This window comes from Oncorhynchus keta, chromosome 28, assembly GCF_023373465.1.
Source record: "Oncorhynchus keta strain PuntledgeMale-10-30-2019 chromosome 28, Oket_V2, whole genome shotgun sequence".
Taxonomy (NCBI): domain Eukaryota; kingdom Metazoa; phylum Chordata; class Actinopteri; order Salmoniformes; family Salmonidae; genus Oncorhynchus; species Oncorhynchus keta.
The window spans coordinates 39,125,613-39,151,721 of record NC_068448.1 but is presented as its reverse complement, the minus strand read 5'-3'; the positions used below and the strand labels follow the sequence as shown (position 1 = coordinate 39,151,721).

Sequence of the window (26,109 nt, the reverse complement as noted above, 5' to 3'; positions counted from 1 at the left end):
GTCTCTTTGTTGCCTCTCTGATTAATGCCCTCCTTGCCGGGGCCGTGAGTTTTGGTGGGCGGCCCTCTCTTAGCAGGTTTGTTGTGGTGCCATATTCTTAAAATGTTTTAATAATGGATTTAATAGTGAAATATATTAACGAGGGAAATTGTGTCACTTCTCTTGCGTTCAGTGTAAGCAGAGTCAGGGTATATGCAGCAGTTTGGGCCGCCTGGATGAAGACTGTGTGAAGACCATTTCTTCCTAGCTAAGATTGTAATCAATTTGCCAGAATTTTACATAATTATGACATAACATTGAAGGTTGTGCAATATAACAGCAATATTTAGACTAAGGGTTGCCCCTGTTCGATAAAATACGGAACGGTTCAGTATTTCGAAATTATAGTTTCCGGATTTGACCATATTAATGACCAAAGGCTCGTATTTCTGTGTGTTTATTGTATTATAATTAAGTCTATGATTTGATATTTGATAGAGCAGTCTGACTGGTGGTAGGCAGCAGCAGGCTTGTAAGCATTCATTCAAACAGCACTTTCCTGCATTTGCCAGCAGCTCTTCGCAATGCTTGGAGCATAGCCTATCAACTCACGGGATTAGGCTGGCAATACTATAGTGCCTATAAGAACATTCAATAGTCAAAGGTATATGAAATACAAATGTTATAGAGAGAAATAGTCCTATAATTCCTATAATAACTACAACTTAAAACTGGGAATATTGAAGACTCATTGTCACGTTCTGACCTTTATTTCCTTTGTTTTGTATTTATTTAGTATGGTCAGGTCGTGAGTTGGGTGGGCAGTCTATGTTTGATTTTCTATGATTTGGGGATTTCTATGTTTCGGCCTAATATGGTTCTCAATCAGAGGCAGGTGTCATTAGTTGTCTCTGATTGAGAATCATACTTAGGTAGCCTGGGTTGCACTGTTTGTTTGTGGGTGATTGTCTATGTTAGTGGCTTGTGTCAGCACAGGTCTCATTTGTAGCTTCACGGTCGTCATTGGTTTATTGTTTTTGTGTCGTGTTGCAGTGTTCAGTGTTCTCTTTATTAAAATTCACTATAAACACATACCACGCCGCACTTTGGTCCTCTGATCCTTCTCGCCTCTCCTCTTCAGATGAAGAGGAGGAAGACCGTGACACTCATGTTAAAAGGAACCACCAGCTTTCATAAGTTCTCATGTTCTGTGCAAGGAACTTTAGCTTTTTTACATGGCACATATTGCACTTTTACATTTTTTTCCAACACTGTGTTTTTGCATTATTTAAACCAAATTGAACCTGTTTCAACCTGTATTATTTTAATATTGTTGTAATTGTCATTATTACAAATATATATATAAAAAAATGTTGGTCCTCCAATAATCGGTATCGGCGTTGAAAACTCATATTCGGTTGACCTCTATCTAGTCCTGTTTCTCAAACTAGACACTCTAATGTGCTCAGTTGTGCACCGGGGCCTCACACTCCTCTCTATATTCTGGTTAGAGACTGTTTGTGCTGTTCTGTGAAGGGAGTAGTAAACAGAGTTGTACGAGATCTTCAGTTTCTTGGCAATTTCTCGCATGGAATAGCCTTCATTTCTCAGAACAAGAATAGACAGACGAGTTTCAGAAGAAAGTTCTTTGTTTCTGTCCATTTTGAGCCTGTAATCGAACCCACTAATGCTGATGCTCCAGATACTCAACTAGTCTAAAGAAGGCCAGTTTTATTGCTTCTTTAATCAGCACAACAGTTTTCAGCTGTGCTAACATAATTGCAAACAGGTTTTCTAATGATTAATTAGCCTTTTAAAATGATAAACTTGGATTTGCTAACACAACGTGCCATTGGAACACAGAAGTGATGGTTGCTGATAATGGGCCTCTGTACGCCTATGTGGATATTCCATTAAAGATCAGCCGTTTCCATCTACAATAGTCATTTACAACATTAACAATGTCTACACTGTATTTCTGATCAATTTGATGTTATTTTAATGGACAAAAAATGTGCTTTTCTTTCAAAAACAAGAACATTTCTAAGTGACGCCAAACATTTGAACGGTAGTGTATATGGCTAATTAAGCAGCCCATATGATAGCGCAGTACTTGTAGACTAGTACAGGAAAGCAGCGATCAAACCCGAGTTAGTAATCTTTGGTAGAGTGCACATGGATCGCCTTGCTCCCTCCGACAGTCAAACAAACAGGGAGATTGAGATTTCTTCCATGAAAGTAAAACAAAGTAATATAACTGATTACTTTCCACACAAAGTGACATTGTAAAGTAACGTGTTACTTTTGTTAAATATAACGATACTTTGTCATATGTAATATATATAATAATATATATGCCATTTAGCAGACGCTTTTATCCAAAGCGACTTACAGTCATGTGTGCATACATTCTACGTATGGGTGGTCCCGGGAATAGAACCCACTACCCTGGCGTTACAAGCGCCATGCTCTACCAACTGAGCTACAGAAGGACTTTTGTTAAATATAACGATACTTTGTCATATGTTGAATTATGAGAAGGAGCTGCTTAAGCACCTTCTTAACACGACAACATAATGAGTCATTGGGGAACGGATTGGATCTTTGCTTTAGAGACAAGCCTAGTACTCTACTCTCCCCTCTCTCACCCCTCCCTCTATATGATTTAACTCAGATTCAATTTGTTCTGCCCAACCATATGTAAAGACTGTGAAGAGAGAAGAGAGAGAGAGAGAAAGAGGGAGGGAGATCTGCTTACATTCTTCCTGGAGATGTTGCGCACGTCGTGCACATACTGGATTCTTCCTTCATGTCGGACGACCCCCACCGATATGGAATCTTCACACACCTCTGACGCAATATAATGGTCCACTTTGAATCCTAGGTCTCGTAGCACTAAGTAGCCTAAACACACAGGTAAACATACGTCAAGATATTTTTTTTGCGGGTTCTGAATATTACACTTGAGTAATGCATTAACGCGCGCACACACACACACACACACACACACACACACACACACACACACACACACACACACACACACACACACACACACACACACACACACACACACACACACACACACACACACTTACCAGTGGCGATGCCATCGAACAGTGAGAGCACGCGGATGGGTCGCCTCTGTTCTGCAGGGACAGCCCGGTAGATCTTTGGGCTTTCCTGAGAAACATATAGACCAAATCAAAATGTTTATATAAACAAACAGACACTGTATGTACTGTAGTAGTGTTGCTATGCAGTGGGACCCTGAACTTTTCCTGACCCTGTGACCTGACCAAGAAGAACGGCAGGCCCTACATACTGTATGAGCGAAGTTAGTTTGGCCTCGGTAGTGGGACAAGGGTCAATGTTAGGAGTTAACTAAAGCATCTTGATGGGACTCACAAACTCCTGGCCGTTGTCGTTGACGAAGAACTCCTGCAGCTTCATGCTCCAGTCGTGGCGTCGTTTGAGCACGCCGTAGTTCTGCAGGGGCTGGCACATGAAACAGCGCCACGGGTCCAGGTTACGGGCACTGTTCGACGCCCCTGCGCCCACCAGAATGTCCAGACAGTCAACACAGAAACACCTGCAGGGGAGGAGACAGACGGGTGTGATAAGGTTGAGGGGGGAAAGGGGGAGATGGACGAGTAGGGGAGGGGAGAGGGAAAGGGTGGAGGGAAGGTAGGGGGAGAGAGGGATATGGAGAGGGAGTGGGGGAAGGGGAGGGAGGGAGAGAGAGGGATATGTGGGGGAGGGAGAGGGATAGATGGGGAAAAAGAGATACGGATATGTGGGGAAAGAGAGAAATACGGGGGGAGGGGGAGAGAGAGATATGGGGTAGTGGGAGAGATATGGGGGAGAGGGAGAGAGAGATGGGAGAGGGGGAGAGAGGGATATGGGGAGGGAGTGGGGGAAGGGGAGGGAGGGAGAGAGGGATATGTGGGGGAGGGAGAGGGATAGATGGGGAAAGAGAGATACGGATATGTGGGGAAAGAGAGAAATACGGGGGAGGGGGAGAGAGAGATATGGGGCAGTGGGAGAGATATGGGGGGGAGGAGAGAGATGGGAGTGGGGGAAGGGGAGGGAGGGAGAGAGAGGGATATGTGGGGGAGGGAGAGGGATAGATGGGGAAAGAGAGAAATACGGGGGAGGGGGAGAGAGAGATATGGGGCAGGGGGAGAGATATGGGGGAGAGGGAGAGAGAGATGGGAGAGGGGAGAGAGGGATATGGGGGAATGGGAGAGAGATATGGGGGGAGAGGGAGAGAGATGGGAGAGGGGGAGAGGGATATGGGGAGGGAGGGGGAAGGGGAGGGAGGGAGAGAGAGGGATATGGGGGGAGGGAGAGGGATAGATGGGGAAAGAGAGAAATAAGGGGGAGGGGGAGAGATATGGGGCAGGGGGAGAGATATGGGGGAGAGGGAGAGAGAGATGGGAGAGGGGAGAGAGGGATATGGGGGAATGGGATAGAGATATGGGGCAGGGGGAGAGATATGGGGGGGAGAGGGAGAGAGAGATGGGAGAGGGGGAGAGAGGGATATGGGGGAATGGGAGAGAGATATGGCGGGAGGGGAGAGACAGAGAGAGAAAGCAGGTGGAACTAGTGAAAATAAAAGGTAACATAGAGGAAACATATACAGTGCTGTGAACAAATATTTGCCCCCTTTCTGATTTTCTCTATTTTTGTATATTTTTATTACTGAATGTTATCAGATCTTTAACCAAAATCTAATATTGTATAAAGTTTACAAATAACACAAAAAATATATACCTAATTTATTTAATTAACAAAGTTATGCAACAACCAACTCCCTTATGTGAAAAACTAAATAATTGGTTGTGCCACCTTTAGCTGCAATGGATGCAACCAAATCCTTCCTGTAGTTGTTGATCAGTCTCTAATGTCGCTGTGGAGGAATTTTGGTCCGGTCCTGCATGCAGAACTGCTTTAACTCAGTGACATTTGTGGGTTTTCAAGCATGAACTGCTCGTTTCAAGTCCTGCCACAACATCTCAATTTGGATTAGGTCTGGACTTTGACTAGGTCATTCCAAAACTTCATATTTGTTGCTATTTAGCCATTTTCATGTAGCATTGATTGTGTGTTTTGGATCATTGTCTTGCTGCATGACCCAGCTGCGCTTCAGCTTCAGCTCACAGATGGATGGTCTGACATTCTCCTGGAGAATTATCTGATACAGAGCAAAATTCATGGTTCCTTCTATTAAGACAAGTCGTCCAGGTCCCGAGGCAGCAGAGCATGCCCAAACCATCACTCTATCAACCCCATGCTTGATATGGTATGAGGTTCTTACTGTGGAATTCAGTGTTTGGTGTTCGCCAGGCATAATGGGACCCATGTAGTCCAAAAAGTGATACTTTTGACTCATCTGTCCATAGAACATTCTACCAAGAGTCTTGATGATCATCCAGGTGCTTTTTTTGTTGGCAAACTTGAGTCAACTTTTCGGACGAGATGGGTTCCTTTACGTCTGGCAAAACCAAACAGTACATTCAGTATAAAAAAATATGTAAAAATAGAAAACAAATACTTTTTCACAGCAGTGTACATCTAATCAGCAGGTTAGAGAGAAAGGAGAGCGAAAGAAAAAGTAGAAGCAGACCGAGAAGGCAAAACATAAGAGGGCTGAAATGAACTAAGATACAGCAGATTACAGTTAAGATGCAGAATAATACACTAATGACACAGAATTAGATACAGCCCATCCCAAATAGCACCATATTCCCTAGTGCACTACTTTTGACCACAGCCCATAAAGTAGTGCACTGCACTTTAAAAAAAAAGGAAAAAAAAGGGGTTCCAAAAGCGTTCTTCAGCTGCACCCAAAGGAGAACCCTTTTGGGTTCCATGCAGAAACCTCACTGGAAAGGGTTCTCCTATGGGGACAGCGGAAGAACCTTTTTCGGTTCTAGAAAGTGCCCCTTTTTTCCCTAAGACTGTATAAAAGGGACACGGGTAGCATTTGGGCCACACTCTCAGAAGATTACCGAGATACGGTTAACGAGGTGAGTGTTGAGTCCAAACCTGCAGCAGTTGGCGTTCCCACATAGTAGCACCTCACGGCCCCCGCAGCACACCGTGCAGTAGGATTGGTAGCCGTCGTCATCATACATGTAGGATATCTCCAGATACACGTCCTACCACACGCACGCAACAACAGTCATTAACAACAATATCTAGATGCCAGTGTTCACTTACAGAACAACAACAAAATACCACATTTCTTGACACCAGGATCTTTAACCAGTTCGAGCATGTATGGTGAGGTAGGAAATCAAAACAAGAATGCGAATACAAAGATCCACAATATACACAAAAGTATCTGGACACCCCTTCAAATGAGTGGATTTGACTATTTCAGCCACACCCGTTGCTGACATGGGTACAAAATCGAGCACACCGCCATGCAATCTCCATTGACAAACACTGGCAGTAGAATGGCCTTACTGAAGAGCTCAGTGACTTTCAACGTGACACCGTCATAGGATGCACCTTTCCAACAAGTCCGTTTGTCAAATTTCTGCCCTGCTAGAGTTGCTCCGGTCAACTGTAAGTGCAGTTATTGTGAAGTGGAAACATCTAGAAACAACAACGGTTCGGCCGCGAAGTGGTAGGTCACACAAGCTCACAGAACGGGACCGCTGCGAAGTGGTAGGCCACACAAGCTCACAGAACGGGACCGCTGCGAAGTGGTAGGCCACACAAGCTCACAGAACGGGACCGCTGCGAAGTGGTAGGCCACACAAGCTCACAGAACGGGACCGCTGCGAAGTGGTAGGTCACACAAGCTCACAGAACGGGACCGCTGCGAAGTGGTAGGCCACACAAGCTCACAGAACGGGACCGCTGCGAAGTGGTAGGCCACACAAGCTCACAGAACGGGACCGCTGCGAAGTGGTAGGCCACACAAGCTCACAGAACGGGACCGCTGCGAAGTGGTAGGCCACACAAGCTCACAGAACGGGACCGCTGCGAAGTGGTAGGCCACACAAGCTCACAGAACGGGGCCGCTGCGAAGTGGTAGGCCACACAAGCTCACAGAATGGGACCGCTGCGAAGTGGTAGGCCACACAAGCTCACAGAATGGGACCGCTGCGAAGTGGTAGGCCACACAAGCTCACAGAACGGGGCCGCTGCGAAGTGGTAGGCCACACAAGCTCACAGAATGGGACCGCTGCGAAGTGGTAGGCCACACAAGCTCACAGAATGGGACCGCTGCGAGTGGTAGGCCACACAAGCTCACAGAATGGGACCGCTACGAAGTGGTAGGCCACACAAGCTCACAGAATGGGACCGCTGCGAAGTGGTAGGCCACACAAGCTCACAGAATGGGACCGCTGCGAAGTGGTAGGCCACACAAGCTCACAGAACGGGGCCGCTGCGAAGTGGTAGGCCACACAAGCTCACAGAAAGGGACCGCTGCGAAGTGGTAGGCCACACAAGCTCACAGAACGGGACCGCTGCGAAGTGGTAGGCCACACAAGCTCACAGAACGGGGCCGCTGCGAAGTGGTAGGCCACACAAGCTCACAGAATGGGACCGCTGCGAAGTGGTAGGCCACACAAGCTCACAGAATGGGACCGCTGCGAAGTGGTAGGCCACACAAGCTCACAGAATGGGACCGCTACGAAGTGGTAGGCCACACAAGCTCACAGAATGGGACCGCTGCGAAGTGGTAGGCCACACAAGCTCACAGAATGGGACCGCTGCGAAGTGGTAGGCCACACAAGCTCACAGAACGGGGCCGCTGCGAAGTGGTAGGCCACACAAGCTCACAGAAAGGGACCGCTGCGAAGTGGTAGGCCACACAAGCTCACAGAATGGGACCGCTGCGAAGTGGTAGGCCACACAAGCTCACAGAATGGGACCGCTACGAAGTGGTAGGCCACACAAGCTCACAGAATGGGACCGCTGCGAAGTGGTAGGCCACACAAGCTCACAGAATGGGACCGCTGCGAAGTGGTAGGCCACACAAGCTCACAGAACGGGGCCGCTGCGAAGTGGTAGGCCACACAAGCTCACAGAAAGGGACCGCTGCGAAGTGGTAGGCCACACAAGCTCACAGAATGGGACCGCTGCGAAGTGGTAGGCCACACAAGCTCACAGAATGGGACCGCTGCGAAGTGGTAGGCCACACAAGCTCACAGAATGGGACCGCTGCGAAGTGGTAGGCCACACAAGCTCACAGAATGGGACCGCTACGAAGTGGTAGGCCACACAAGCTCACAGAATGGGACCGCTGCGAAGTGGTAGGCCACACAAGCTCACAGAATGGGACCGCTGCGAAGTGGTAGGCCACACAAGCTCACAGAACGGGGCCGCTGCGACCACACAAGCTCACAGAAAGGGACCGCTGCGAAGTGGTAGGCCACACAAGCTCACAGAATGGGACCGCTGCGAAGTGGTAGGCCACACAAGCTCACAGAATGGGACCGCTGCGAAGTGGTAGGCCACACAAGCTCACAGAATGGGACCACTACGAAGTGGTAGGCCACACAAGCTCACAGAATGGGACCGCTGCGAAGTGGTAGGCCACACAAGCTCACAGAACGGGGCCGCTGCGAAGTGGTAGGCCACACAAGCTCACAGAAAGGGACCGCTGCGAAGTGGTAGGCCACACAAGCTCACAGAATGGGACCGCTGCGAAGTGGTAGGCCACACAAGCTCACAGAATGGGACCGCTGCGAAGTGGTAGGCCACACAAGCTCACAGAATGGGACCACTACGAAGTGGTAGGCCACACAAGCTCACAGAATGGGACCGCTGCGAAGTGGTAGGCCACACAAGCTCACAGAATGGGACCGCTGCGAAGTGGTAGGCCACACAAGCTCACAGAACGGGGCCGCTGCGAAGTGGTAGGCCACACAAGCTCACAGAATGGGACCGCTGCGAAGTGGTAGGCCACACAAGCTCACAGAATGGGACCGCTGCGAAGTGGTAGGCCACACAAGCTCACAGAATGGGACCGCTGCGAAGTGGTAGGCCACACAAGCTCACAGAATGGGACCGCTACGAAGTGGTAGGCCACACAAGCTCACAGAATGGGACCGCAGAGTGCTGAAGCTCGTAGCACATAAAAATCATCTGTCCTCACTACCGAGTTTCCAAACTGCCTCTGGAAGCAACGTCAGCACAAGAACTGTTCGTCGGGAGTTTCATGAAATGGGTTTCCATGGTCAAGCAGCCGCACCGCACACAAGCCTAAGATCACCATGCGCCATTAGACTCTTGAGCAGTGGAAACACGTTCTCTGGAGTGACGCTTCACCATCTGGCAGTCCCGACGGACAAATATGGTTTGGCAGATGCCAGGAGAACACTACCTGCCCGAATGCATAGTGCCAACTGTAAAGTTTGGTGGAGGAGGAATAATGGTCTGGATCTGTTGTCTGTTTTCCATGGTTCGGTCTAGGCCTCAGTTCCTGGGAAGGGAAATATTAACATCTGTGTATTTTAAACACAGAGACCAAAGTCCACAGACACAAAGGCACCGCTCTAGGACACATTGACAGAGCTGTAAACTGACATCAACATCACTGCAATTGTACCAGTCACTCACCATGCGCCCATTGCACTTAACAAAGCTATTTGAACTATGATAGAACCGAGCCCATTACAACAAAGCTGCTAATAAAAAAGGGAATGCTTCAGCCAATAGTTCCTATAAGAACTTCCTGAGACCTCGATAAGTCTGGATAAAGGCCATTGCTTCAGAAACCCAATAAGATGATGTGATTAGACCTGGGTTCAACAATGATGAGCTTTGAGCTTTCCTGAAGCAAATAGAATAGCCTCAATGCCACAAACCCTCTGGCACTCCATACAAGCTAAAGCAAACGCTAAAAGTATTTGTAAGACTTCGATTAGTAATTGAACCCAGGTCTGGATGAGATTACCTAATATGATCATGTTCAATATGAACAGTCACACCTGTGGTAATGATCTATTGGACTGGAGGTAATGTCAATAGAAGCAGTCAGCCAGGCCTGGTATCGATGCTTCTAGTCCCTGACACAAGGGAGGCAGGCCTAGGCATGTCTCACTCTTAAGTTCTGAACACAGTGGTTCTATTGACAAAATAGCTCGAGATGACTTCTGTGGAAAGTCTTCCTCCAGAGAGCCGCACAAACACACGAATAAACACTATCACCCCCAGCGCAGGGATTCAGGATTGGATTACACGTTCAGGTAGGTAGGTGTCATTCACCTCAGGGTGTCCTGACTCTTTCAATGGGATCGAGACTCAGTGACGGTTGGTAAAGATGGCTGTGTGCGACTGATGACAGTGATGACAGTGTAAATGTAATATAGGTGTATTTCTTGTCAGCGTGTAATTTCTGAATGAGAGGGAATTAGAGAAGTGCACTAACCTTGCATGCTTGGCAAAGGCCTCCTTCAAAAAGTGGGTGAAAGGTTGCCACTCTTGTCTTCCCGCAAGAGAGGCAAAAGTCTGCAGGAAACAAATATGAGCTAGACACTTTTCGCAGCTCATGTTCAACGGCTACGGTGTCATCAGAAAGTATTCAAACCCCTTGACCTTTTCCACATTTTGTTGTGTTACAGCCTGAATTTAAAACGGGTTGAGGTGTTTTTTAGTCACTGGCCTACCCACAATATCCCATAAGGTCAAAGTGTTAAAACATTATTTTTTTTTTTAAAGGAATACAAAATGAAAAGCTGAAATGTCTTGAGTCAATAAATATTCAACCCCTTTGTTATGCAGTAAAAATGTGCTTAATGAATTGTATGTAATCACTCTGTGTGCAATAAAAGTGTTTAATTCGATTTTTTAAATTACTATCTCAACTCAACTCTTCAACCACAAATACCAGGGAAAATACATTCTCGTAAAGAAGGGCTCCTATTGGTAGATGGGTACCACAACACTAACCTAATTGACAGAGTGAAAAGAAGGAATGGGTGGGTGAGGAAGAAAATAACAATTTAATTAATTTTGAATTCAGGCCGTAACACAACAAAATGTGGAATAAGTCAAGGGGTATGAATACTTTCTACAATATCTGAAAGAACTAGAAAGAAATATCTGAAACTAAAAGGAGAACGTACCTTCTATACTTCTGTTATTCTTCAAAACTTCATGCACCATTTGTTCTGAAGGGCAGAGAGGAGAGAAGAGACACATGCAGGTCAACAATTAAAGACAGGTCTCGAGTCACATGAATAATAACATGCCATAGCGATAAATCACAGACGACTCCGGGATCGTATTCATTAGGGCATAAAATGTCAGAAAAATGTTGCAACGGAAATGGGAAATTAGTGTTTCTTATAGAACAAATCCAAGTAGTCCCCTCCCCGTTTCTGTTTTCTTCCGTTTGGTGCCTTAATAAATACGACCCTGATAACCCCGGGTAGACCCATTTGGTTGACCTCTGACCTCGACTGTAGACCTCCTCTGGGCCGCTTTTGGCCTTACACAGGCTGACGCGGGGCCTCTTGGCTGTCGGGAAATACTCTGGCAGACTGACGTCCAAAACCTGGTGGTTCAACGTGCTGCTATCTGGAGAGGACAAACACACACACACACACACACACACACACACACACACACACACACACACACACACACACACACACACACACACACACACACACACACACACACACACACACACACACACACACACACACACACACACACACACACACACACACACCCGTCAAAGCATGTAGAAGAAAGTATATGGTACCTAAAATACTCGACAAATATATGTAATATTACTGTATACCAGTTGATATTACTGTGTATTATTGGCCAAGTAATATTGGCCCACTAGACCCGACAAACCTATTGAACCCTTACCTCCGGAGTATGGTGGATGACATAATAAAACATACTAAACAGAAGACAACCCTTAACCACCCTAGTGTGACTACCAGCCTTTTCTGCTAACATTCCACTCCTTGTCATTGCAAAAGAGACGGGCCTTTTGGCAATCCCAATGCTCAATATCCTCTGTATCTACGGTGGAGTTGCTCATTCGTTGTTGGAAATAACATGAATATTATCCCGCATGCGGAGCTTCGGAAATAGAAATAGAATTTAGAACAAAGTCTAAAACAAACATTTAGCTGTTACCTAGGCAAGTTGTGTTATTTTTAGGTTTGAAATCAAAACTAAGATGACATTTTGTGGTTGGAATTGCAGTATGTATTTAGTTTGAGAATTTCGATGTGAGCTAGCAACTTTGGTCATCACTAGCTACCACAGCCACAAAGTCATACAACTCCATCTATTTCTAACACCTCTCTTGTTACAATCTGATTTTAAACCACAGGAGGTTGGTGGCACCTTAATTGGGGAGATCGGGTGAGTGGTAATGGCTGGAGCGGAACCAGTGGAATGATGGAAAATACACATGGTATCCATGTATTTGACTCCATTCCATTTGGTCTGTTCCAGCCATTATTATGAACTGTCCTCCCCTCAAGCAGCCACCACTGTTTTAAACCTAAACCGTAGCCACACTGCTAACCTTATGTCTAACCCAAACCTTTTCATACATTTTTACGATCTAGGCCATTTTGACTTTGTGGCTGTGGGAACTAGTGGAAACCGGAGCACAGGAAATGGATTAGCTAAAGGAACTGGTACCTAGTCTATAACCCCCCCTCCTCTCTAATGAAATACCAACGTGCCAACATACAGTTAACCGATCATGTGACAGAGATAGGAGAGGCAGATTAGGATGCCAAGTAGAGACAGGAATAAATTATGTCAGTCTTAAAAGTATTTAATTAAAAACGTGTCATACTGATCGAAGAGAAAGTAATGGTGGAACTCTTAAATACGTCAGCAACTATTGTCTCAGCCCTTAACTGGGGCTATGGTTTAAAGCCACAATATGTAACGTTTTGGGGCGACCCGACCAAATTCACATAGAAATATGAGTTATGGATCCGTCACTCTCAAGAAGCAGTAGATCTGTTATATATGCGCTATTTCTATGCTTCCCGTTCATAAATGTTGTTTTTGCGTCTTTTATTTTTCGATTTTGTACACCAGCTTTAAAAAGCTGAAAATATGATATTTTTGGTTATTGAAAATATATTTCACAGCGGTTTAGACGGTACAATAAACTGAAAGCACCTGAACTATTAGAATGTTAGCAACAAAATGGCGGCAAAATTTCTGCACATTGCACCTTTAAGTTGGGTGCTATAACAGTGATCTATTGGACTTCATAGGTACTTCCAAGGCACATTCACAATTACTGTATGATGTGAAAACTAAAATATTGCTTCAAGGGATCATTCGCATTTGAGAAGTTTCAACAACAAAACAATTCTAAAAAGTGAACTATCCATTTAACATTCCAATATTAGACAAGACAGGAGGAGGCAGGAGAAAACCCCAGCCATGACATTTAGACCTTATATTGGCTTTGGATGGTGAGTCTCACCAGGGTTGTCTGTGGGTTTGAGGCCTTCTTGGCCCTTAGGCAGGAAGCCCCCGATGGCCCAGTCCAGCATGGGCTTGACTTGGTCTTCTGGCCCCTCTGATTCACACTGAGGGAACGTCTTCTCAGCACGCAGACTTGCCATCTGAGAGAGGGAGGGGGAAAGGGAGGCGGGGGGAGAAGGAGAGAGGGAAGGGAGGTAGAAGGAGAGGGAGGAGGTTAGGGGGAAGATAATAAGAGATGGGAGGGAGAAAGAAAGTGAGAGGAGAGGGGGGAAGAGGGGCAGAGAGAAGAATGGAGCTGAGAAGAGATGATTGTCAGCCTTGCTAAACAAACAGGTGATCAAACAGGCAGGTACTCTATACAGACAGTCAAGCACACGAGAGAGACCAAACAGACCTGGTAGACAGAGACAGCAGACTGAACTAGGCTACTACAAGAAGGGGCTTGTGCTCGCTGACAGACAGACAGACAGACAGACAGACAGACAGACAGACAGACAGACAGACAGACAGACAGACAGACAGACAGACAGACAGACAGACAGACAGAGACCCAGACAGACCGACATCTCACTAGACACACAGGTCTTCCTCTTTCTCACAAAGGCGGACAGATCATCATTAACCAGAGAAAAGAGTCAAACAAACACACAAAAGAACATGACAAGGAGTCGAGAACAAGTAGGGTCGGCCCGCTCATTAGGCAGGATTTTCTGAGCTAAACTGGCCAAGAAGCACCTTCAACAACACATAAAACCTCACATAATTCTTCTAAAAAACTATGACAATTTCTCTCAACCAGTGGCATATGGGCTTTTTAGGTGAGGGCTGACGCCGCCTTGGCATAAACAGTGCCCACTTTGTCAAAGGCAAGGAAGCAAAATATTTATCTTGTCCTTTCCCAGCGTGCCCGTCCAGGGTGCTGTTGGAGGGATTCATCTCTGCAGCGCTCCACCGACGTTCCGTCCCAAAAACGATCGAACATAAATCATGTATCAGATATAGCATATGGTAGACAGAGTAGGCTATGTGGCCTTTCCTGTAGCCTACAGGCTGGAGATATAATGAAAGACAACGCTAAGAGATGGAAACATCATGTTTCTCCGATCGAATAGCCTAACCTAAATGGCGGGCGATTCGATAAAAAATGTGGTAAGATGTTAACAAACAAACACAGGACAGGTCAAATGGACAATCAGGCTACTCACAACTGCTGTCCAGGAGTTTCATCCCATGGGCTAAATTGTCATGATCAATGGTTTCAAGTATGTATCCTTATATTTCTGCATTTCCCGCTGTGTAAACACATTGCAAATAGGCTCAGGATAACTCATTTTTTATTTAACCAGGCAAGTCAGTTAAGAACAAATTCTTATTTACAATGACAGTCTAGGAACAGTGGGTTAACTGCCTCGTTCAGGGGCAGAACCAAACATAGATGGCTATGTCTGGTTTAGATCTGAAGCAGTCTGGCCTTAATGTCAACGTCCACGGACATAGATTCTTGGTCTATAAACGATGTATTGGTCTGTCAATTATGTATTTTCAACTTTCTTTCAGAACTGAAAATTAACCTTATTTCAACATCCAGAAAAGAAGAATTTTCACCTTTCATTCAGAACCTAAATTTAAGCTAACTTCAAAGCCTGGAAAATATGTATTTTAGACTTATTTTCAACATCATGTTGCTTACTTAGCATCATGTTGCTTATCTGTCTGTCTGTCTGTGTCTGTCTTTGAAAATTATTAACAGCTCCTCGTATTGAGAGACTGATAAAGAAACTGCAGGGAAAGCAAGGCCCTGTATTGACTTTATTGTGCAGCTGTCACACCCCCACACAGGCAAACACACTTATATTGGCATGCACACAAGCACACACACACACCTGACATGAAGGTAGGCACTAGGCAGGTAAACGTTAAACCACACACATATAGCCTTTCTCACTCTGTCACATTCTTCTTCAACCCCCCCTTCCTTACCTCCAGCGCCTGGAAGATGGCCCTGCGGTAGGATGTCAGCTTGGTGTAGGAGGCCTGGTTGAAGAACTTGGGGAAAGCAGTGATGGAGTCCAGCTTGTCAGCAGACACCTGGAGGAAGGATGATGAGTGGAGGTATGGAGGGTTAAAACCTCATTCATTGCTTTACTGTAAAACAAGGTCTGACTTTGACTTAATTCCCTAATAATTCCAACGCCTTTTTCTCGCGAGGAAACCGTAAATAAGGTCTAGCGATCCAACCGGTTCCAAGTGGGGGAGAAAAACATCTACACCATTCTCCACGCACTGTCATTCACAACTCGATAAGAGCTCGTGATAATAACTAGGTAAAATGATAAGGGAATTCTAATTATAAATGACAATGGTTTTTAGATCTATTTTACCTTATGATGGCTGGAGAAAAAATTTAAACTAGTCATATGGCAGCTAACTGAAGCATATCAACATATCAACTTTCCCAAAGTAAATTTTATGAAATGCTGGTGCCATTATGCATCATTTCATTTGTACAGCCTTTTAACTTGCAGGGATGGGCACTCTCTAATGTCTTAATTATAGGCTACCCCGACTTTCTCTGTTTCCGATTTCTATCATGTTAAATATTAGCCACTATCAGTATCGACTGTCAGCAGGAATAATAACCACAGATATTCAACTGCCAATTTACTATTAGTTCCCTTCAGTTGGTATAGCCTACATTATCATTTAATTACATTGTTTCGTTTACCTTCATTTGCTTCCTCTGTAAACGGTTGTGAGGTCGGTTGGACGTACTGCCAAATTCTCTAAAATGACTTTGGAGGCAGCTTATGGTAGAGAAATGAACATTCAATTCTCTGGCAAAAGCTCTGGTGGACATTCCTCCAGTCAGCATGCCAATTGCACGCTTTTGTGCCATTGTGGCATTGTGTTGTGCTACAAAACTGCTCATTTTAAAGTGGCCTTCAATTGTCCCCAGCACAAGGTGCACCCGTGTAATAATCATGCTGTTTAATCAGCTTTTTGATATGCCACACCTGTCAGGTGGATGGATTATCTTGGCAAAGACTAAATGCTCACTAACAGGGATATATAAAACGCTGTCAATCAAGTTAGAGTAGCTAGCTTGTCTAACTATCTTAGCTGGCAGGCCTGCTGGTAAGGCTGGTAGACTTTAGAAAAGCAGGAAATAACTAATGAATAAGACTCACGTTCCTTTCCATCTTCTACACAGATTTTAGAAGAGATGCAAAGAAGCATATATTAGTTCCCACACAACAACAAAAAACACCAGTCAGGTGGATACAGACAGCTCAAGAGGTATGATTAGATATGCAGAAAAATATTTTTGTCATAGAATTAAGCGTAATGATTGTAGCTCTAGACAGCAGGAAAAAGCTGTTTCAGGTGTTTGAAAGATTCTACAACTTAAGAACTAGGGGGTGGGGCATAGCACCCTTCTGGACCACCCCCCAGCCATCCTCACATAGTTTGTGCCCCCTCAAATTCTTGGGGTGCACGATGCCCCTGAGAGCGTGCAAGGTACCCACATCTGCAGATGAACTGAATAAGGTAAGTCTGAATACCAAAGACTGAGAAGTCCATAGGAAAGGCCCCAAGTGTCTTATCTAGGACCAGGTGCCCTGTCCCTATAATGTTATTCATTATGATCTGAAACGGTATCCTACTCTGTGTCGCATGAGCCTTGTTTACACCTTGCGTTAATACACGACATGACCAAAAGTATGTGGACACCTGCTCATCGAACATCTCATTCCAAAACCATGGGCATTAATATGGAGTTGTTCCCCCCTTTGCTGCAATAATAGTCACCACTCTTCTGTGAAGGCTTTCCACTAGATGTTGGAACACTGCTGCAGGGACTTGCTACCATTAAGCCACAAGAGCATTAGTGAGGTTGGGCGATTAGGCCTGGTTCACAGTCGGCATTCCAATTCATCCAAAAGGTGTTCAATGGAGTTGAAGTTAGGGTTCTGTGCAGGCCAGTCAAGTTCTTCCACACCAATATCGACAAACCATTTCTGTATGAACCTCGCTTTGTGCACGGGGGAATTGTCATGCTGAAACAGGAAAGGGCTTTCCCCAAACTGTTGTCACAAAGTTGGAAGCACAGAATTGTCTAGAATGTATGCTGTAGCATTAAGATCTCTCTTCACTGGTACTAAGGGGCCTAGCCCGAACCATGAAAAACAGCCCATGCCATTATTCCTCCACCAAACTTTACAGTTTGCACTATGTATTCGAGCAAGTAGGGTCGAATACATGGCTAGATTCGTCTGCCGGACTGCCAGATGGTGACGCATAATTCATCATTCCAGAGAACGTGTTTCCACTGCTCCAGAGTCCAATGGTAGCGAGATTTATACTACTTCGGCCGGTGCTTCGCATTGCGCATAGTGATCTTAGGCTTGTGTGCGGCTGCTCAGCCATGGAAACCAATTTCCTGAAGCTCCCAAAAAACAGTTATTGTGCTGACGATGCTTCAAGAGGCAGTTTGGAACTTGGTAGTGAGTGTTAGAACCGAGCACAGACGATTTTTACGCGCTACTCGCTTCAGCACTCGGCGGTCCTGTTCTGTGAGCTTGTGTGGCCTATCACTTCGCGGCTGAGCCGTTGTTGCTCATAGACGTTTCCACTTAACAATAACAGCACTTACAGTTGACCGGGGCAGCTCTAGCAGTACAGCAGTTCAGTACAGGCCATTCTACTGCCAATGTTTGTCTATGGAGATTGCATGGCTGTGTGCTCAATTTTATACACCTGTCAGCAACGGGTGTGACTGAAATAGCCAAATCCACTAAGTTGAAGGGGTGTCCACATAATTTTGTATATATAGTGTATGTGGGTTTTATGTTCAGATCAATATGATTTAATCACTATCTGATCAAGATGATTCAATCATAATCTGATCAAGATGATTCAATCATAATCTGATCAAGATGATTCAATCACTATCTGATCAAGATGATTCAAACATAATCTGATCAAGATGATTTAATCACTATCTGATCAAGATGATTCAATCATAATCTGATCAAGATGATTCAATCACTATCTGATCAAGATGATTCAATCATAATCTGATCAAGATGATTCAATCACAATCTGATCAAGATGATTCAATCATAATCTGATCAAGATGATTCAATCACTATCTGATCAAGATGATTCAATCACTATCTGATCAAGATGATTCAATCATAATCTGATCAAGATGATTCAATCACTATCTGATCAAGATGATTCAATCACAATCTGATCAAGATGATTCAATCACAATCTGATCAAGATGATTCAATCACTATCTGATCAAGATGATTCAATCACAATCTGATCAAGATGATTCAATCACAATCTGATCAAGATGATTCAATCACTATCTGATCAAGATGATTCAATCACAATCTGATCAAGATGATTCAATCACTATCTGATCAAGATGATTCAATCACAATCTGATCAAGATGATTCAATCACAATCTGGTCAAGATGATTCAATCACTATCTGTTCAAGATGATTCAATCACAATCTGATCAAGATGATTCAATCACAATCTGATCAAGATGATTCAATCACAATCTGATCAAGATGTGTCGCATCTACACATGGTATTAAAATATATATCTTAGGCAGCCACTGTGACTGCAGATTTCCTAGTCCCTCCCTGTATGCAATCTTTTGGCATACAGATAATATTTATTTATTTTAAGATAATTATGAAGGCAATGGTGCTACCTGTCAATGATTTTAGAAACCGGTATAATGATGATTTAAATAGTTTCACCATCTCGATCTGTTTACACTTGATTGATATCCAGATACAATTCGTGCCTAACTATCTCCACAGGGAATGCATCTTTTAATCATCTACACCAGTCTAAAAATGTGGGCACAATCAGAATGTGGACAAGTTCAGGACAAGGACACATGTTAGCACCAGGTATAAACATGGCTTTTGTGCATGCTGGCCCTGATAATACAGCAGACTTTATGACAGACTTACGATAACACCCAAAATGTTTCGCCCGCCCAAAACAATGACGGAGGTTTGTGGAACCCACTTCCTCAATGCTCACCTCAGAGAACTTGCCGTCGCCGAACCACTGCAGCCACCTCATGCCATGCGTGGCCTGTCGTTTGCCCGTAGCGCGCCAGGTGACCACGATGCCTGGCCACCAGGAGAACCCCTTAATCTTCCCCCACACTAGCTCCCCAATACCAAAACCCTTGTTGTCCTGCGAGGGGAAGAGAGGGGGGCGGGGGTTTAGAGGGGTAAAACGGGGTGTGCGTGTGAGACCTGGATTTGGAGTTTGAGACGGGGGAGGTCTTAGCTTCCATGGGACATGTCAGTGCATAGATACACTGCCAGGTGCACATAATCATAATGGATATACCGCTGCTAGGGGACTGCGGATACGGGTTGGTCTCCAACCACACATTACAAAGACTCAAGTCTTACCATGAGAATGTTACACTTAGTTTACTTCATGTGCCACCGACTAACCACACGCCACACAGCTGTGTAGACCTGTGAGGTACGCCGGCATCAAAGGGTGCAGAGATGTACAAACACACACAGTTAGCCATGCTCCACGCACACACTCTCTCTGCAGGTGGACAAACAGAAGACGGGATGAGAGACCTCTTTGATCTCCTCCCCTTTCTTTCTCTGTCTCACCTTCACTCCCTCTTCTATTGGCCCTATATTCACTTCTCCCTTCTCTCAACCCCCTCCCCCGCTCTCCCCTTCTCCCTCCTACCCTCTCCTCGATCCCCGTTCAGTTACCTTGTACTCCGGCTGGCAGGCAATCTCTGTGGCATGGGAGATCAGGGAGGTGGAGGAGTTGGAGGTGCTCTGGGCCGAGTCCTTAGAGTCCTGCTCCAGGAGCTCCAGGGAGGGGCCCTCAGGGACCACGGACGCCAGGGGCCCGGGGCCAACACCGCAGGCCAGGCTCTGTGGAGTGAGAGAAAGGGGTAGGGAGGGAGATAGGGAGGGGGAAAGGCAGACACAATGCATGAAACGTTAGTTGGGGTGTATTGTATTGCATTGGTCATTACAACCTGTCTAACTACAGTGTAAAGTACACAATGTTACCAAGTAACTGTTGAGCTTGTATGTGTTTGTTGTGGTTTAAGTTGGTCCTGATGTTCTCTGCTCTACCCAACACTATTTCTCAGCGCCATCCGTGTGTGTTTTAGTCCTCCTGACTCAAATGGACTCCCACACCTACACAGCTAATTCAGACCAACACCTTGAAACCTGCTCAAGTGTTCTTTCCTCTTTCCGATTCAATTAAGATTCTCAGTGGTAACCGAACCAAAGCAACTCTTCATGCAGGTACTGTGACAGAGGGACAGACGGAGAGGGTATGAGAGAGGGGGGGGAGACAACGAGACAGAGAGGGTATGAGAGAGAGAAAGAGACAGCGAGACAGAGAGCGAGAACGTAAAGAGAGTGAAAGGGAGAAGGAGAGCGCAAGAGGGAGAGGGAGAGAGAGATCGAAAGAGAGGGAAAGAAAGAGATCCAGAGAGGCGCCAAACGTTGTCGGCGCCGTCACGAAGCGGAGACGGCGAGGACTTAAGTAATCACTTCTGGAATCTCATCACGTGGCGGACTGCAGACAATCATGTTTTAACTGGCTCTCGCTGCAAAGAAGAGGCTTCAGAAAATAAACACTGAGGAAAAAGTGGGTGAGAGAGAAATAATCACCACAGCCTTTCAAACAAAGGCAGCACTTACGGTGTTATATCTCCAACGATTTGGTTTGGTTTAGCTCTACCTACCCACTCATATCTCCTTTTTGAGCGTCATATCTCCTGTGTGTGTGTGTGTGTGTGTGTGTGTGTGTGTGTGTGTGTGTGTGTGTGTGTGTGTGTGTGTGTGTGTGTGTGTCTGTTTAACTGTGACAAGTCATGTTGAATGGTGTGTATCTACAGGTGCTGACTTGTCATGTCTCAGAGAACTGAGAGAATACGCGGAGAGAAACATGTATTGTCTTTTGAGGCCAAGAGTCAGAGAGACTGCCAAAAGCATGACTACCTAGTCATGTCATCGCTAATGCGATTGACACAATGTCTTCTTTTAATGTCAAATAATGTCTCGGGTACTGTTGGAACAAAGTAAAACATTTATTAGGGGGTGTCAAATTTGAGTGAATTAAAAAGATGATTGTAAGTAATGAACTTTAATACAAAAGATCAGAGCTGAATATTTTGACAGACTGGATAGGATATGCCCTGGGAGTTATCGTGTCTGTTCATTACGTTGTTGCACATTCAGTCTAGTCTCACCAGAGAGCTGCTGTGGTGCTCCAGCCTGCTCTGGCATCCTCCTCCTCTCTGCTCGCGGCTGCGCGGTTTGTTGTGAGGGGCCAGCAGACCGGCCTGGAAGATGGTCCTGGGAGAAGGTCTCTGTCTCAGGCCCGAGCCCGACTCCGAGGCCCCCACCCCTGCCACCTTGGCCTTCTGCTGTAGAAAAGACACAACACAACCCTTTCACTCAACCAATAGGTACCAAGGGGACCAAGATCCAGGCAAACACAGCGTCAGAGTCGTGTTTAATTGGGCAAGTGTTTAAAAAAACACAACAATCTGTGTTCTTATTGGGCGATTTCAGGTATCGCCTCTCCGTTTCAGAACGTTTCTACCAACTGTACACAGCTCAGGTTTCAGCATTACCAGCCATGCTTTCTTGGTTCCAGGGTGCAGGAGGAGTGTGAGAAGAGGGTGTCTGGCTACGAGATGATCATCATCAACGTTCAGGTTTCAGTTGATGAGAGATGTGTGGTTATATCAAAGCTGAGTTGATACCAGCAGTGGCCCTAACAGTTAGAACCAGTTAGTCCAGCTGTCTGCCAGACAGACAGACAGACAGTTATTTTGGTTTACGGGTCACAGGTATGACAGTGACTGTGGGAGAAAGCTGGAGCAGTGTGTGTGTGTGTGTGTGTGTGTGTGTGTGTGTGTGTGTGTGTGTGTGTGTGTGTGTGTGTGTGCACGCATATATCTATATCAGGGAGGGGGTCTTCAACCTTTTCTTGACCAGAGTCCCCCTCCCAGGCAAAAAATAATTATAATAATCACAAGTCTTGTCTTATCAGGTGAATGCAAGGAGAAGTAATTCAATTATTTTTTTTTTAAACAAAAAAATAGATTTGGTAGATAGTTTGTCATTATTTTGAACTCCCCACATTACAATTGGAAGAGTAAGTATAAACTTTAACATAGCCTCTTAGCTAGAAAGGTAATGGGCTCAGGGCATTTCCCCTACGAGCAGATGTTCTAGAAAGCTAAGCCAGCAGCCAGCGGCTCTACGCAGCCTATTCCCAGGTGCTTTTTCAAAGACTTTGTCAGATACGCAAGTGAGTGTAAATGGCTCCAATGAGTGTAATTTGCTCAATATCAGGAGGTGAGAAATAAATAATAATTGGTTAATTCTGTTGTTGCTAGCGATATTCATAACATTGAAATACATTTTTAAAAATGGGGGGGAAAGAAGATATTTGTCCATGCACAAGTGGGTAACCTGTACGAGTATGAGGTGTATAACTCAAATGTGTTTTTTTTTTGCATATGCCAACTCCCCCTGAGACACCCTCAGAGAGTGTGTGTGTGTGTGTGTGTGTGTGTGTGTGTGTGTGTGTGTGTGTGTGTGTGTGTGTGTGTGTGTGTGTGTGTGTGTGTGTGAAACTCACCTCACTGTAGGTAGAGTCCCAGCTGCACTCCTCCTCTGAGGACCTCTTCCTAGTTCTCTTTCTGCTGCCAGACAACTGATTCACATCTGAGTCTGAAGAGAGGGGTGGGGGGGCAAGAGGGAGAGAGAGGGGTGGGGGGGCAAGAGGGAGAGAGAGGGGAGGTGAGAAACTGAGAGAGAGACATGGGATACAAGGTAAGGATGGTGACTTAAGCCATCCGCCTGCTTCCCAGTCAAAACAGCTCAGTAGAATTTGTTCATATATAACATTTAAAAAAATAGTTTACTAGGCAAGTCAGTTAAGAGCAAATTCTTGTTTACAATGACGGCCTAGGAACAGTGCCTTGTTCAGGAGCAGAACAAAATATTTTTTACCTTGTCAGTTCGGGGATTCGATGCAGCAACCTTTCAGTTACTGGCCCAACTCTCTAACCACTAGGCTACCAAAATTACGCTGACATTTTGTAATGTTTTTTTCCTGTTTGGACTTCGGCAAAGTTTTTTTCCGGCTGTTCGGATACACAGCATTCTTTCTGGAGGCAAGACGAAGTTCGGAGCCGAAGTCTACGCCCCTTCAACTGTGTTTGGTCAACAGTGGGGATTCTTCAATAAAGTCTTTGCCATTCAATGAGAGACCACCCATTTTCAGACACCAAACGACTTCGTAAGATGTAAAATAAGATCTCTCTAAAAAATTAATGACAGATTTCTTGAGTTATCTTAGATTAATTTGGACTATTTTGAGGAAGTGTATATTGGTTACGGCGTCTCAAAATCGACAAACAGTACGATTGGTGCTTTTTCTTGTTTTTCAAGCAAAGGCCTTTCCAGGGAGTATGCCAGCACACTCAAACTGAAGCATGCTGACCCCTTTATGAAAACACAGGTTTCAGAGATTGTGTGAGAAGGGTTAGGGTTGAGAGGTGAGAGAACGATGTAACTCAATGCGGTCAGAAGGTGTGATGTGATAACGCGATCAAAGGCCTGAAGTCAACTGAGAGGGGTGAAAGATTTCCGAGAATGTCCAGTGTGTGTGTGTGTGTGTGTGTGTTCCGGACCTGCAGGTGAGGCAGCATCTCCATTCTGCTTGGGGCTGAACGGGGAGTGAGGTTCGGCCAGGGTGAGCGGGCTGTTCTCATTTGTCATCTCCATGTCACTGTTGTCGGCTGCAGGCATGTCCCCATTCACCTCAGCCTGGGGACGACATGAGAGGATCTATCAATACACAGCACTCAACAACACTATGGAAAACAGAAGCAACGGTCATGGTTTTTTTTTTTTTTTTTTTTTTTTTTTTAACAATTCTAATAAATACAACAGTTGGACAATGGATGAAGAAACTCCAAACGTTGTGCATTTTTATAATCCATCAGATATCGACTGAATTGTAGCACATAAAACATTTTACTGGCATGGACAAATAATGAGGGATTTTGGTGGGAAGGTATTCAATTTATTGTCAAACATGGCCTTTTGATTTTATTTTAGAATGAATTCATATATAAATGTACATATTGTATCAGGTATTGTTTTATTATGGTGTGTTAAAATAAAGAAAATGATATGTGCCTAATTTGCATAAATACATTGGGCATATTGCATATATGACTAAATTAACATAAAGGGGTGGGGCAGGGCTGAAACCACCAAACACTTGCTCTGTCTACCCTACCTGCACTCACCTGCTCTGTCTACCCTACCTGCACTCACCTGCTCTGTCTACCCTACCTGCACTCACCTGCTCTGTCTACCCTACCTGCACTCACCTGCTCTGTCTACCCAACCTGGATTGTCTACCCTACCTGCACTCACCTGCTGTCTACCCTACCTGCACTCACCTGCTCTGTTCACCCTACCTGCACTGTCCACCCTACCTGCACTCACCTGCTCTGTCTACCCAACCTGCACTGTCTACCCTACCTGCACTCACCTGCTCTGTCTACCCTACCTGCTCTGTCTACCCTACCTGCACTCACCTGCTCTGTCTACACTACCTGCTCAGTCTACCCTACCTGCACTCACCTGCTCTGTTTACCCTACCTGCACTCACCTGCTCTGTCTACCCTACCTGCTCTGTCTACCCTACCTGCACTCACCTGCTCTGTCTACCCCACCTGCACTCACCTGCTGTCTACCCTACCTGCACTCACCTGCTCTGTCCACCTGCACTACCTGCACTCACCTGCTCTGTCTACCCTACATGCACTGTCTACCCTACCTGCACTCACCTGCTCAGTCTACCCTACCTGCACTCACCTGCTCTGTTTACCCTACCTGCACTCACCTGTTCTGTCTACCCTACCTGCTCTGTCTACCCTACCTGCTCTGTCTACCCTACCTGCACTCACCTGCTCTGTCTACCCAACCTGCACTGTCTACCCTACCTGCACTCACCTGCTCTGTCTACCCTACCTGCTCTGTCTACCCTACCTGCACTCACCTGCTCTGTCTACCCTACCTGCACTGTCCACTCTACCTGCCTGCACTGTCCACTCTACCTGCCTGCACTGTCCACTCTACCTGCACTCACCTGCTCTGTCTACCCTACCTGCACTGTCTACCCTACCTGCACTCACCTGCTCAGTCTACCCTACCTGCACTCACCTGCTCTGTTTACCCTACCTGCACTCACCTGCTCTGTCTACCCTACCTGCTCTGTCTACCCTACCTGCACTCACCTGCTCTGTCTACCCTACCTGCACTCACCTGCTCTGTTTACCCTACCTGCACTCACCTGCTCTGTTTACCCTAACTGCTCTGTCTACCCTACCTACTCTGTCAACCCTACCTGCACTCACTTTCTCTGTCTACCCAACCTGAACTGTCTACCCTACCTGCACTCACCTGCTGTCTACCCTAACTGCACTCACCTGCTCTGTTCACCCTACCTGCACTGTCCACCCTGTCTACACTCACCTGCTCTGTCTACCCAACCTGCTCTGTCTACCCTACCTGCACTCACCTGCTCTGTCTACCTTACCCGCAC

At 45.7% G+C, this 26,109-nt stretch overlaps 1 protein-coding gene across 5 annotated transcripts in view; it reads right to left on the bottom strand.

Annotated features, from left to right (window-relative positions):
* LOC118361107 (DNA (cytosine-5)-methyltransferase 3B-like) overlaps positions 1 to 26,109 on the bottom strand; it is a 63,794-nt gene that overhangs the window by 15,240 nt on the left and 22,445 nt on the right. For 4 of the 5 annotated variants that reach the window (XM_052482981.1, XM_052482983.1, XM_052482979.1 and 1 more), the window contains exons 3-16: positions 24,182 to 24,317; positions 23,125 to 23,216; positions 21,722 to 21,898; positions 20,217 to 20,384; positions 19,507 to 19,665; positions 15,412 to 15,519; positions 13,430 to 13,571; positions 11,404 to 11,526; positions 11,073 to 11,117; positions 10,376 to 10,455; positions 6,031 to 6,143; positions 3,389 to 3,571; positions 3,078 to 3,172; positions 2,738 to 2,883 (exon numbers count right to left, since the gene is read on the bottom strand). In XM_052482981.1, coding sequence (XP_052338941.1) covers positions 2,738 to 2,883; positions 3,078 to 3,172; positions 3,389 to 3,571; positions 6,031 to 6,143; positions 10,376 to 10,455; positions 11,073 to 11,117; positions 11,404 to 11,526; positions 13,430 to 13,571; positions 15,412 to 15,519; positions 19,507 to 19,665; positions 20,217 to 20,384; positions 21,722 to 21,898; positions 23,125 to 23,216; positions 24,182 to 24,317 — 1,767 coding nt within the window. Of the gene's footprint in view, positions 1 to 2,737; positions 2,884 to 3,077; positions 3,173 to 3,387; positions 3,572 to 6,030; positions 6,144 to 10,375; positions 10,456 to 11,072; positions 11,118 to 11,403; positions 11,527 to 13,429; positions 13,572 to 15,411; positions 15,520 to 19,506; positions 19,666 to 20,216; positions 20,385 to 21,721; positions 21,899 to 23,124; positions 23,217 to 24,181; positions 24,318 to 26,109 lie in introns of all 5 variants that reach the window. The other variant, XM_052482980.1, reaches the window with a different exon arrangement.